This window comes from Puma concolor, chromosome A3, assembly GCF_028749965.1.
Source record: "Puma concolor isolate L17-30 chromosome A3, mPumCon1.1.hap2, whole genome shotgun sequence".
Taxonomy (NCBI): domain Eukaryota; kingdom Metazoa; phylum Chordata; class Mammalia; order Carnivora; family Felidae; genus Puma; species Puma concolor.
The window spans coordinates 58,769,414-58,782,500 of record NC_141669.1 but is presented as its reverse complement, the minus strand read 5'-3'; the positions used below and the strand labels follow the sequence as shown (position 1 = coordinate 58,782,500).

General features: G+C 45.1%; 1 protein-coding gene across 4 annotated transcripts in view; it reads left to right on the top strand.

Annotated features, from left to right (window-relative positions):
• The window catches only part of AFTPH (aftiphilin), a 67,594-nt gene extending 62,780 nt beyond the window's left edge, over positions 1–4,814 (top strand). For 3 of the 4 annotated variants that reach the window (XM_025931774.2, XM_025931773.2, XM_086700998.1), the window contains one exon: positions 3,682–4,814. In XM_025931774.2, the coding sequence (XP_025787559.2) occupies positions 3,682–3,826 (145 nt within the window). In that variant the 3' untranslated portion in view covers positions 3,827–4,814. The remainder of the gene's footprint in view (positions 1–3,681) is intronic. The other variant, XR_015249173.1, reaches the window with a different exon arrangement.
• The last annotated feature ends 8,273 nt before the right edge of the window (positions 4,815–13,087 follow it).

Here is a 13,087-nt window from a genome sequence, read left to right as displayed (position 1 = left end):
TTCTTTATCCATTAATCAATTGATAGATACTTGGGCTGTTTCACTTTTCAACTATTCTGAGTAATGCTGCTGTGAGCATTCGTGTCCAAGTTCTAGTGTGGACAGATGTTTTCAATTTTCTTGGGAGTGGAACTGCCGAGTCATGTGTTTATCTTTTTGAGGAACTGCCAAACTATCTTCCGTTGTAGTGGCACCATCTTACATTCCTTCCGGTAATATATAAGAATTCTAGTTTTGCTGCATTCTCACTGACTTTGTGATGATAGCCATCCCAGAAACCATTGCCTACTTCAAGGTCCGAAAGATTTATACCTAGGGTTTTTTCTGAGTTTTGTACCTTCAACTCTTAACATTTGGGCCTTCGATTCATTTTGATTTAATATTTGAATGTGGTGTGAGATGGGAGTCCAGCTTCATTCTTTTACATGTGGATAGTCCATATTGATGAAAAGACTGTTTTTCACCCTATTGATGGTCTTGGGACCCTTGTTGAGTTTGTTTCTAGACTCTCAGTTGCATTCCACTGACAAAAGGATAAATCTTAGCTAAAGAATATAAATCAAAATTAGGTCACTGCTTTTGGACTTGAAAAATGTTCGTGATACAACTTTTATTTTCAAATTCTCAAGCATTTTCTTCCTATATGCTAAAAAAAACAACTAGATCACATCAATGCACATTGAGTACAGATGAATACACAGACTATGAACTCTGTAAACTTTGTTCAATTTCCTGTTGCCTCCGAGGAGTGCCTCTGAAGTAAGGCTATTGGTAAAAAGCCTGGAGTCATCTTTACCAACCATTTCTTGGGTGGAAGCTTCTACTTTGCTTTCCTTTCCCACTCCCCAACTGCACTCCACAAAGGAGAAAGTCCGTTTAGGTATAATTGTATCTGTTCCTGTTTTTGACAACCATTTATCGTTACAGCAGCAGTAAGGTAGATTATATAGAAAGTTAGAAAATGCATACAAAAAGTTAAAACTTAGTTTCACATTCTTACCACTCAGGTCGGTAGAACTCCTTCTTTCAGATAGTGTATTCTCTCAGATAATTTTCTATGGAAACATATACGTATGTGTGGTGTTTTAACCAAAAGTGAGGTTTTGTAGTCCATACTGAATTGAACTTACCTTGCAGTCTGTTATCTCCATCTGTCCACTTCATATTTTTATTCCATATGATACCAAGGCTATATTCAGATATCCCCTCAATTGAATATTGGTTTTAACAAAGCAGAGAATGATTGTACCTGGCCCTTATGGCTCCCAAATCTCCTTTAATATGGTTTATCTACCACCATTCCTTTTGTTTTCAGTTTTAACACTAGCTTATTAAAAAGATCAGTCTAGGGGCGCCTGGGTGGCACAGTCGGTTAAGCGTCCGACTTCAGCCAGGTCACGATCTCACGGTCCGTGAGTTCGAGCCCCGCGTCAGGCTCTGGGCTGATGGCTCGGAGCCTGGAGCCTGTTTCCGATTCTGTGTCTCCCTCTTTCTCTGCCCCTCCCCCGTTCATGCTCTGTCTCTCTCTGTCCCAAAAATAAATAAAAAAACGTTGAAAAAAAAAATTAAAAAAAAAAAAAAAAAGATCAGTCTAGGTGTCCTGTAGAATGTCTCAACTTCTGGATTTTATCTGTTGGCTTCCTTCAAGTAGTATTTAATATCTTTCTCTATTCCCCTTATTTCCTGTAAGCTTTAGAAATTATATCCACAAATTATTATACTGTATAAACTCAGGTAAAGCATTTTGACTGGTAAACGGCACAGGTGTTGAACCACATCAGAAGATGCGTAATATCTAGTTGACTCCGTCATTAGTGATGCCAAGATTGAGTGTTGGTGAGAGGCAGGCCTTTTCCATTATGCACTTCCAGTCTTTCACTTTGAGACTAAAAATAACTATCCGGGGGGTGGGGTGCACCTGGGTGCTCAGTTGAGCGTCCAACTCTTGATTTCAGTTCAGATCATGATCTCGCAGTTGTGGGATCGAGCCCCATGTCAGGCTCTGCACTGGGTGTAGAGCCTGCTTGGGATTCTCTCTCTCCCTCTCTCTGCCACTCCCACTCACACACACACACTCTCAAAATAAATTAACATTTAAAAAAAATGAACTCTCTGGTTTTTCTTCACCAGATATCCACCTAAGAATTTTGCTGTCGTTTAAATGCAATTAAAAATGTAGATTTGGGGGCACCTGGGTGGTTCAGTCAGTTAAGCATCATATTTTGGCTCATGTCATGATCTCCCCATCGGTGAGTTCAAGCCCCACATTGGGCTCTGTGCTGACAGCTCAGAGCCTGGAACCCACTTCGTGCTGTGTCTCCCTCCCTCTCAGCACCTCTTCCGTTCATACTCTTTCTCTCCTTCAAAAATAGACATTTTTTAAAAGTGTAGATTTTAATCAGAAAATACCAGATTGCTATTCCATTCTTCTGAGAAACCCTAGAACCGAGTATTGGTTGATCTGATGGTTTCAGTGTGCCTGAAGCTCGACCCCCTATTGAAGAACTTTGGTCCTAAAATTCTGATGTTTGATTTTTCAGTCATTCTATTAATTTTAATTTCAGCCTGATTTCAAAAGTGATTAACAGAAAAGTCTAGGTATGAAATAAAGGCCTATGTCTATCTTTCTTGTCTTGCTTCATCTCCTGACTTCTGTTCCCCATCCCAAAGAACATATTTAGGTGGAAGAAATAACTTGTGTCACACCTAATATAGTACCAACTATCCTTTACCATAAAAGAAAATTGGGCTTTTTAGAGTCAACAATTTAAAAATAAACTTTGGCCTAAAATTAATATCTGCATGACTACAGCTATTCTTTCAATATATTTAATGTCCTGGAAAAAATAAAGGTTGGCTTACAATCATGTGCTCAATTTGAGCCACGTTTGAGGCTCACTTGACATTTCTGCACCTCACCAGCTGGGAGGCCCCGGGTCAAAAAGAGTTCTTCCTGTGTTAGGCACTAACCCTCTCACCTCTAGTAGCAGGGGTCAGTGTAATAAAATGTCCTCCATCTACAGAACCCATAGGATTTGGGGATTCCCCCTCTCCCCAAGTATGTCCTGCCATTCTCCACGTCTGTGGAGTATGTCCATTGTCCACGTCCACAACCGGCTCCCGTGCTGCTTTGGGACCTGCTCTGTCTGTCCCGGTGGGGCCGAAACTGGGTGTTTTTGAGGTGAAGGCTCTCTCTCCTGGAATTCCCCATGGGGGATTAAGTAAAGCCTGAGGTTAAAATGACTTACAAGGTCTTGTGCCAGACATACTTTGTTTTATGTTGAAGTAATTTTGGTAGTTTCGCAGGGGGTCAGGGGGAAATCCAGTTGGGTGAAGTTTTATTAGGGCTCTGGCATTATATTTCAGCTTCGTAACATTTTAAAAGGGTGCCTGGGCAGTAGATGCTTCCAGCCTTAAGCAAATCTGTGGGCCGTGCGTAGGTCCGTGTGAATATCTACAGGGACGTGCCTGGCTGCAATGGGCATACATAAGAAGGACGTACGTCTTTGTGAGCGACTCAGCAGCTGGCAGAGGAAGCACACAGCACAAAGCTGTTAGGAAGTTCGGGACCTGATAGAGGAAGTCCCCACAGATCGCTGTCTGCCTTGGGAGTGGATTTTCTCCCATTTGACCTACAGCAAAGTCACATCAACACACTTCTCTGTTTTCATTTGTCAATAGGAAACCGAAAAGAGAAGAGCACCTAAGTGAAGAAGCCGTCAAGGTGATCGCTAGCCTTCCTGACTTAACGTTCATGCATGCCAAGGTGTTGATGTTCCCAGCCACGTTAACACCTTCCACAAGGTCCCAAGAGAAAGCAGACTGATAACCGATGTGAATTGGACACTTTCAATTGCTTTTCCTTTCCTCCAGCCCTTCCCTACCATCAAAAGCATACCTGCTCTAATTAAAAAAAAAAAAAAAAAAAAGTTCAGCTGATTTGTTGGTAAGCCGCACTAGAAAGGTATACATAGTAATGTATATTTATTTACATACTGAAGTCCTAAATTTATATTAGAAAAAATGTAAATAATCGGGGGTGAACATTTTTGAAGATTTATTCTTTTTGTGTTGCTGGGGTGTATACATTTATGTCTTTGTGAAATACACTGGTGGTGTCCTTCTTACAAAACTTTTGAAATAAAAAAAAATTAAAAACTCAAATCTCCACTGTCTGTGAAATCCCCTTCAGTCTTTTCAGATTGCATTGAATGTTCTGTTAATTTTTCATATCCTATGTTGAATTACTTTTGCTATCATAAATAAGCTCCAAAGTCTCCATTTAATTTTTTTTTTTCAATTTTACGTGTGGTGGGTTTGTTTCAGATCTGGCTTTTGTTAACATTTTTGCGCTTTTTTTTAATCTTTTCAATCTGGCATATTGCTATTTGACCTTTTGCGAGGTACTTAATTGATTGCTGTTTTGTTGTAGAGTATGGATCATTGTCAGAACTTGATTGGAGGGGTTTAAAGAGATTGTGTCTGTTTTAAATCAGTTTGGTTTGGAGAAGGACCAAATTATATGAATGTCTTACAATGAAATTTACTTGTTTTAATGATTTTTTTGTTTTATCGTACCACTATTTTTTGAGGATTTTGCACAGTGTAAAATGACATAATCATAGATTGCTATGGTTTAGGCTGTATATACAGTAAAAACTATGGGTTTTAAATGTTTGGGGAAATTCCTATGGAAAAAAGAAAGACATGTAGAGGAACCTCTAACAAGGTGAATGTGCATGCCCAGGTCTTTTGAGATTTCAGTGTGTAAATTTCCTTTTAGCTTACACAAAAATAAAATAATTTAAAAGAAATTTAGCATTGTGTTTTTGTACTTTGGTATCTGAGGGAAAATGTAATGAGTTTGGATATGAAATTTTATTCCATTTTAATGTATTTCAATCCAGAGAAAATCATTTGGTAGGGCTTCCACTTTTTGAAACCAGAAGGAATTAGAATCTGGCCCACAGGAACTGGGTCATACTAAGCTGAGCTGTTTTTATGTAGAACATGAGATCATAAAAGAAATTCCCATGATTCACTATAATATATCTTCAACAGAATTGGCAAGGTTAAATAAGGATTTATAGGGAATTTTTTTCTTTTCTAGGAAATACACGCTTGATGATGATGTGAGCAGAAAATTCCTAAAACGTTATTTTTAAATACTGTTATTAGATATTGCTCCCACAGAGTCACATGACATATTTCATTAGAAACAGGCAGGCAGCCCGACCCCAATTGTACCTCGTGTGCTGTGGGAATGTTCCGTGGGACCCTGTGCCCCTCCCTCGATGACAGACTTGGGTGCTGCCAGTTTATCACAAAGGCCGTCGGAACCGTCGGTGAGTATGACGGAAGTGTGGCCTGGGGTAGCCGTGCCTATCCAGTCCATCTCCCACCAGGCATCCAACCTTGGGGTTTCTTTGTGTTTTGTTTTGTGTCTGTCTTTTCAGACAAGGCTTTGTTTCAGAATAGGCACAAGTCTTTTGCCCGGTGGCCCTTCTGAATGGAAGGGTAACAATATTCCTCAGCAGAACTTCGTATGTGTCAGTGATTGAAGCCTAAAAGCCCTAAAGGGCCGCTTCTACAGTACATTGCAACTACCCTGTACTGGCAACCTTCACCAACGTTAAGTTCACGGCCCATTTATTAGCTGCGCTACTGTGAGAGTCAATCGACTTGTCTTAGCCTTCATTTAAAAATGGGAATGATAGGGGCGCCTGGGTGCCTCAGTCGGTCGAGTGTTCAAGTTCAGCTCAGGTCATGATCTCACGGTTTGTGGGTTCGAGCCCTGTGTCGGGCTTTGGCTGACAGCCTAGAGCCTGCTTGGGATTCTCTGTCTCCCTCTCTTTCTGCCCTTCTCCTCATGCTCTCTCTCAAAAATGAAAAAAATTTTTTAAAAATGTTTTTTTTTTAATAGGAATTATACTACCTTCCTGTGGGGTTGTTGTATTAAATAGTAAACAAAATGTGTCACATGAGGATAGAATCAGTAAGTGAATGTAGAGTTAGCAAAACCTGTGATGGCTGGAGTCCCCATAGATTCAAGAAGCAATCACAGGAGAAAGGATCATGGAAAATAACAAGTTACTGCATTATTTAGAAAAAGTCAAGGGGCAGGGGCCCCTGGGTGGCCCAGTCGGTTGGGTGTCTGACTTCAGCTCAGGTCATGACCTCGCAGTTAGGTTCGTGAGTTCGAGCCCTGCCTTGGGCTCTGTGCTGACAGCTCAGAGCCTGGAGCTTGCTTCGGATTCTGTGTCTTCTCTCTCTGCCCCTCCTCAGCTCATCCTTTGTCTCTCCCAAAAATAAATCTTAAAAAAAAAGAGTCAAGGGTCGCCTGGGTGGCTCAGTCAGTTAGGCATCCTTTTTCAGCTCAGGTTATGATCTCAGTTTGTGAGTTCAAGCCCTGCTTCGGGCTGTCTGCTGTCAGTGTGAAGCCTGCTTTGGATCTTCTATTCCCCCGTCTCTGTCCCTCCCCTGCTTGTGCACAGCACGCTCTTTCTCTCAAAAATAAACATTTAAAATAAAACAGAAATAGAAATGGTCAAGTGAACCTTCCTCATGAAAGTGACTCTGCTTTAATGACACAGAATGGATATTTCATCTTAGAACCACTTGTTGGTAAACCAGTTTCCCCTTTTGTTTGTCCCATTGGCCTTCGATGCTTAAATCACAACAGGCACATCCGTACTGGATTATCATAGGTTAAAGTCTCGCCTTGACCAGAAGTACTTGCACCAAACCAAGACTTAAGTTGCACCAGAAGGCAGCAGCGGTGGCCGGTGCGGGAAGAGCCCAAAGCGTCTCTACGGGTCTCAGCTAAGGGAGGGCTCGTTGGCTGCAAACGGCAGCTGACCATCAGTCTTTCTCAAAGTTAAGCAGGAGAACCCTGCAGAGTTGGGGAGAAGAAACCAAGGAGGCAGATCCCCTAAAAGCCAAACCACACAGAGTGGAGACTGATTTAACAATCAGCTTTGCGTTCTCAACACCTTAAAGCCAGCTCAACTCCTCCCCTAGCATCTCGTTTCACTTGATGGCCAAATGCAAGTAGCCATACATAAGCTCCCATTTAATCCGAGCCAGAGTGGGAAGTATAGGAGGAATGTCCCTAAACTGAGTCATGTCACTACTATTTTTGTGAGTCATTCTTTTATATAGAAACTTGTTCTTCCCTCCACATGATTATCGTGTTCTTTATTTAGATCTTGTCATCTTTTCCTTCCCTCATGTTTCTTGAATCAGGATTAGGCTTGGCTATGAGTAGCAAAAACCCAAAATACTGCATTTCATGTAATAAGATTCATACTTCTGTCACATCTGAACTTATCTGAAATTGGAACGTGTCATACCGTTGGAAGGGGTGTCCATTTCTTTGGCAGTGGTTTCCTTTCATGATCTACAAAATAATGCTGTCTTACAATCAATGACAAGAGTTGATGAAAAATGGTAATGGTGGCTTAAACAATAGAAGTTTCTTCCTCTTGCCTGTAAAACACAAGGAAAGCTGTCGGGGGCTGGTGAAGAGACTTCATAAGATCATCAGAGACTTAAGCTCTCAACTGTGTTGTTGTTTCACCATTTCCGACACCATTCTGATGGTGTCTACCTTATGGTCCAAGGTGACTTGATGGTACGGGCACTATGCCTACGTTCCAGCCATCGATAAAGGAAGAGTGAAGAAGGGCATCCTCCCTCTCGTTAAGAACCCTTTCCATGATGTACACAAGATAGTTCTAATTACAGTACTATCTTTAGGGCAGAACCTAGTTGCTGCGCCATATCTAGCTACAAAAGAGTGGGAAATACCTTTATTTTGGGCAGCCATCTAAATGGGGTTCTGGAAGTAAGAAGGAGAGAACAGATACTGTGGGACAACTGGAAGTCTGGGCCTTATTTTTCACTTCCCATTTCATTGAGCTAAAGTACTACCTAGAGAAACGAATCCTGGGGTATTGTCTCGGGCTGCAGCGATGTGTCAGACTGGATCTGTTTTTCTAAGAGGCAAAGAAATCTACAGAGGGCAGCACAGGTGTACTGGGACCTTGGGAGGAACAAATGCTAAGACAAATCATGGATGGCAGTAGGGAGCCGCCTGCAGAGGTAGAAGGGATTAGGCCAGGAGTTGTGTGTTCTAAATACAGTTCTCCACTAATCAGCTCTAAGATCTTGGATAAATCCCTTTTCTAAGACTCAGGTACTTCTTGCATAAAATGAGGGATTGGAGTCTACAGACGTGAAAAGGTAGGAAGAAGCCGTAGAGAATGATAGAATTTTAGGGCTGGAAGATCAGCCAGTCCAGCCCCTGTAAACCACTCCCAGGAGCCCCGCAGCGCCCCAGGAGGGCTAGCCTCTGTGGTGACAGGGCCGTCCATTAGTAGCTCATCGGACCTATGTACTGAGGGCAGGGGGGAGGTGTCGCAGATTTCACAAGTTGAAAAAGCCAAGGATGATTCAATTCTCTGAGCTGAGGAAGTGCTAAGTCCACACAAGGAAACTGACTTGCACAACATTATCCATCTATAACTAGAGGCAGGACCGGAATGAAGCCAGTTTTCCTAACTCCGGGCCTTTTCATTTATACCCTCCTGCAGCTCCCCTCTGAAGGGGTGGCCAGTCCGGCCTTTGCCGGAAGATGTGCAAGGACCTCAAGTGAGCTCAATCTCACAAGACAGCCCTCGAACACGCTTGCTTTGACGGCCAGCACTGACCGTTAAGACTTCTACTGAGCGAAAACCTAAGTCCCCATAGCCTCCCGTGGTTGTGTTCCTGACTGTAAGTCAGAGTCAGCCTGACCTCCAGGGCGTTATGTTTCAGTATCCGCTGTTTCAGTCTAACCCTTTGGCCTGGCCCACCGCTGAGGAGAGTATTGCAAATCTTCACATAATATGTGTGAATGTGGCACAGCACCTGGACCCCAGGAATGCTCTTTGTCACTAGCCGGCCAGCACCCCTTCCTCCGGGAGCTCTTCTGGATGCCCCCAGGCCCCGCCTCCCCAGACACTGCCGCTCTCCAGCCTTGCAGGGTGTTTGGCAAGCCTCTCTGATAATACCACACACGTAATAAAGCTAGTTTACATTGATTAAGAGCATTCCTGAGTGCCAGACATGGGGCTTCGCACACATTCCCTCCCTGAGTCCTCCCGGTAACCCTGAGAAGTACCTGAACTATAGTCTGCTCCAATTTACTGGTGAGGAAACCAAGACTTGGAACATGATGTGGCTTCCCCGAGGTCACTCAGCCAGGAAGCAGAAGAGTCTAGAACCCAAGTCTATCTGATCCCAGAGTCTGAATGCTCACCCGGAGAGTATCAGCCTCTTGGCACAATGAGGGTTGTTACAGCACCTGTCGCCTTGCTTTATGACGACAGATTTGCTCCTCTTTCTCCCTCAGGCTGCAAGCATCTTGAGGGCAGGGACGGGGTCTGGCCCAGATTTGTCCCCCTGTTCCCTGTCACAGCGCCTGACACATAGGCAAACTGTCACCTTGTTTGCTTCCTAAACCAGTTTATGCATAAGCCTCCCAGTGAAATGGATAGGGATCCTTCCAGAATCTGTGTTTTGCCTTTGCCTGCAAATACTGTGAACCCCACCTCTAGCCCCATCTGAATTTTTCCAAAACAAACCCTATTCTATTGATCACTGACTCAATCCTCCAGGCTCTGAAACAACCCCCAAACATCAGCACAACCCCCACAGGGCTTCCATTTTGCCAAAAGCTATTTGTTTTGGTTTGTTTTTGCCTCAGTCCCTGCCTTGGGCAAGCAGCAAGTAGGGGCTGGACATACAGGGAACTCGGCCACTCCTGGGGCACAACTCTGTAGCCTACACCACCAGCAGCCCCTGGCTGAAAAGTACACGGCTCTATAGGAGACTCCCAAGCCTAGAATCACCCTGACCGTTTCCCAGAGGGTGCCCTGTGCAGATGGTTATGGGGAATCAGTAAAATGCCTCTCGGTCCCTGAGCAAGGCTCGACATGGCTCAGGGGCACTCAGATGACCAGACTGTTGGATCCTCAGATAAAGCTGGATATCCGGAAAGGGGGTGTCACCCTGACAGTCATTACACTCCAGTGACAAGGCGAGGATGCCTGAAGGCATGCTCCAGGTTGAAACCTGCCCAGCCTCCGTCAGCTTTCCACACCCCCTTTACCCCACCCCTTTTCTTCTTTCCGGTTATCCGAGGCAGGACTTCCGTGCTAGAGCTGGCGGCCGTTCGGGCATGGTGGGGAGACTGGCTCCTGACTCTGTGGTTCTGGGCCCAAGCTCCCATCTGGCCCCAGGACCCCACATCCAGCAAGACTGCTGCCAGATCAAGCTATCCCGGGGGCTCTCCTGTCATTATAGATTCAAGCCTCCACTGAATGCAGACATTTTCCCAAAATCAGTATTTTTACTCTGTGGGAGGAGAGAAGTGTGGCCCAAAGACCGTGTAACTCCTCCCTCCGTGCTCTGGTCCGGGGAAGCATCATCTTGATGGGGTTACAATTTGTTTCACTTTATTTTTGCTGAGTTGCCTCGGGAGTCTGAACTCTGATCTGGGTGGGAGTCACTAATTCATTGGCTCCAGAGAACGACCCAGACCAGTGTTCCTTCCACTTCTCGTCAGAATAAACTGCTCTCCCTTGGCTCAGAGAAGAGGCCAGAACTCTTTGGGCAGCCACCTCTTACTTGTGGCGGGCCCTCGGGCGCTCAGACCCTCTGCCCTGTGTAATCACCTTTCTCGGCTGCCCAGGTCCGGGCTCGGCTCTGTAGCAGCAGCTACAACCCAGAAAACAGGGACACAGCTTCCCTGCAGCTACTATCTTGTAACTCCCTCTTAATTTACAATCTGTTTGCTGTTTCAGATGTTTGGAAAGAGAAGTCCTTAGTCAGCAGCTCTGGAAAGCTTCATTTTCAGTGAAATCTGGACTCTTCTTTCCCACCCCAGATTTTTTTTGGTTTTGTGGCTGGAACCTAACATCTGTGAAGCAGGCAGGACCTCATGGGCCCTGTGTCACCGAACACCTATTGAAAGGATGCATTCAGGGGTGGAAAATCTGGGCAGAGCCCACTGGTGACAACCGGTATTTATCTAATATCAGCTGCAGCCAACCAGGAGATGGATGGGCCATCGGTCCCGGGCGAGGAGCAAAGGTGAAAACCGGTGGTCGGTCCCAGCTCAGATGCTAGTGGGGACCCGCCAGGAATGCCTTTCCCTAATGACTGACAAGAAAGCCCAAGGTGCTTGAAAACAGGGTTGTTTTCCCAGCTGAAGGGGAGCGGCTGCCTCTGGTGGCACAAATCTTCACGGGCAGACTTCTGGGGAGAGGGTCCTCCCTGGCACTTCCGTAAAAGGTGACACTTGTCGGTCTGCCTGACTTTTTGACTTTTCATTGCCCTGTGGTGTGCTACTTACTTGCAGGGCTGTGAAAGAAGGGGCACGAGCTATTGTTTCAGCTAATTGCTTCAATACGGAGCTCAGTAGGGGACGAAGAATGTAACTAGAGTCCCTGGGGCCCTGGTGGCTCACGGCTTTCCTAGGAAGCTTCTTCAGGCATTCAGCAGCCCCACGACAAAGGAATCCTGAGTCAGTCTTCCAGGGCCACGTCTTCCAGGACCCTCCTGGGAGAGAAGCGGGAACGAGGCAACCAGAGTTTGAATCCTGGAACTGCCTAACTGTGAGACCATGAACCAGTCTGCAAAATGGGGATAGGAATTAGCGTGAAAAAGACCCAAACAGGCTTCTGAGTAGAATTAAAGACATAACTCATGTTAGACACTTAGCGTGACACACGGAAATACTAAGTGCTCAATAAATGTTCGGTACTATGATTATTGTTGTTGTTGTTATTTAGGATAACAGCATCAAGTTCTACTGGGTGCCCACAATGTGCCTTGCCTGACTTGGGAGTCTTTTGAGACACAGGCTGTTAGGATGCAGCCCCTGATTCGATGAAATAATTAAGGCCCGGCAGGCCAGCTGTTCATGACCTGGTGATTATGAGCAGCGTACTCTCCACCTGAAGGTTGAGGCTCCAGAAATAACTGAGCGCCCCGCCCCGGGGCCGCCAGGAGATGCTGGAGGGGCTCCGGGAGCGGGGAGGGGGCAGGCAGATGGCAGTGACGTCGGCAATCATCCAGAGAGACCTCACAAGGCATTTCCATAAAACGTGACCCCTGACAGTCTGCTCATGTTGTTAATTGTTTCGCGGTGAGCGTCAAGGGTAGGTGGGGTGTCGGTGTTAAGGGGCGAGTACTCAGTCCCACAGAGACCATCCACTCATTCACCTCCAATTAAGCAACTGAACGCCAGGTGCTGTGCACATTCCCTTCCGGGACACAGAAAGTGCACCCATTGGGGTCTGTCAAGTATTTAGGGCCCAGCCAACTCCAGGAAGGTGGACCATGTCCCTTGGGGCATCTCATTCCCTTCCTTGAGCCATTCTAGACCTTAGGTATCTTAGATCTTATTTACTTATTTACTTGGGTGAATAATTTCAGAATAAATTATGGATATCATCACATGTCCCTGCCACACACATCAACATCATATCAAAATACAGAGATATTCTCATCTGACCTTAATACTATTATCACACTTAAGAAAACGAACAATAATATACAAATACCATTTGAAAACCAGTCCATTTGAATTCCCCAGAGTGTCCCTAAAATGTCTTTTATAGCTTGGCTGCTCAAACCAGGGTCTGCTCAAGGAGTATGCATCCCATTTGACTATATGTTCCTTTTAATCTAGACCAGTCCTCCCATCCTTTTATTTTTTATTACAGTGTGGTTGTTTTCTTTAAGAGGCCAGGCCAGTTGTGTTACAGAATGCCCCACATTCTGGACGTACCTGACTGTTTCCTGCCGGTGTCATGTGACTTGTTTCTCTATCCCCTCTGTTTCCTCTAACAGGGTCTTAGGCCCTTCAGGCTGCTTAAACAAAAATACTTCTCACAGTCCCGGAGGCTGGGAAGTCCAAGGTCGGGACACCAGCCTGGCTAGGTTCTGGTGAGAGCCTGTGTCCTGATTCATAGACAGCTCTCTTTCACAGCATCCTTACATGGCAGAAGGGGCGGAGGGGCTGTCTGGGGTGCCTGCT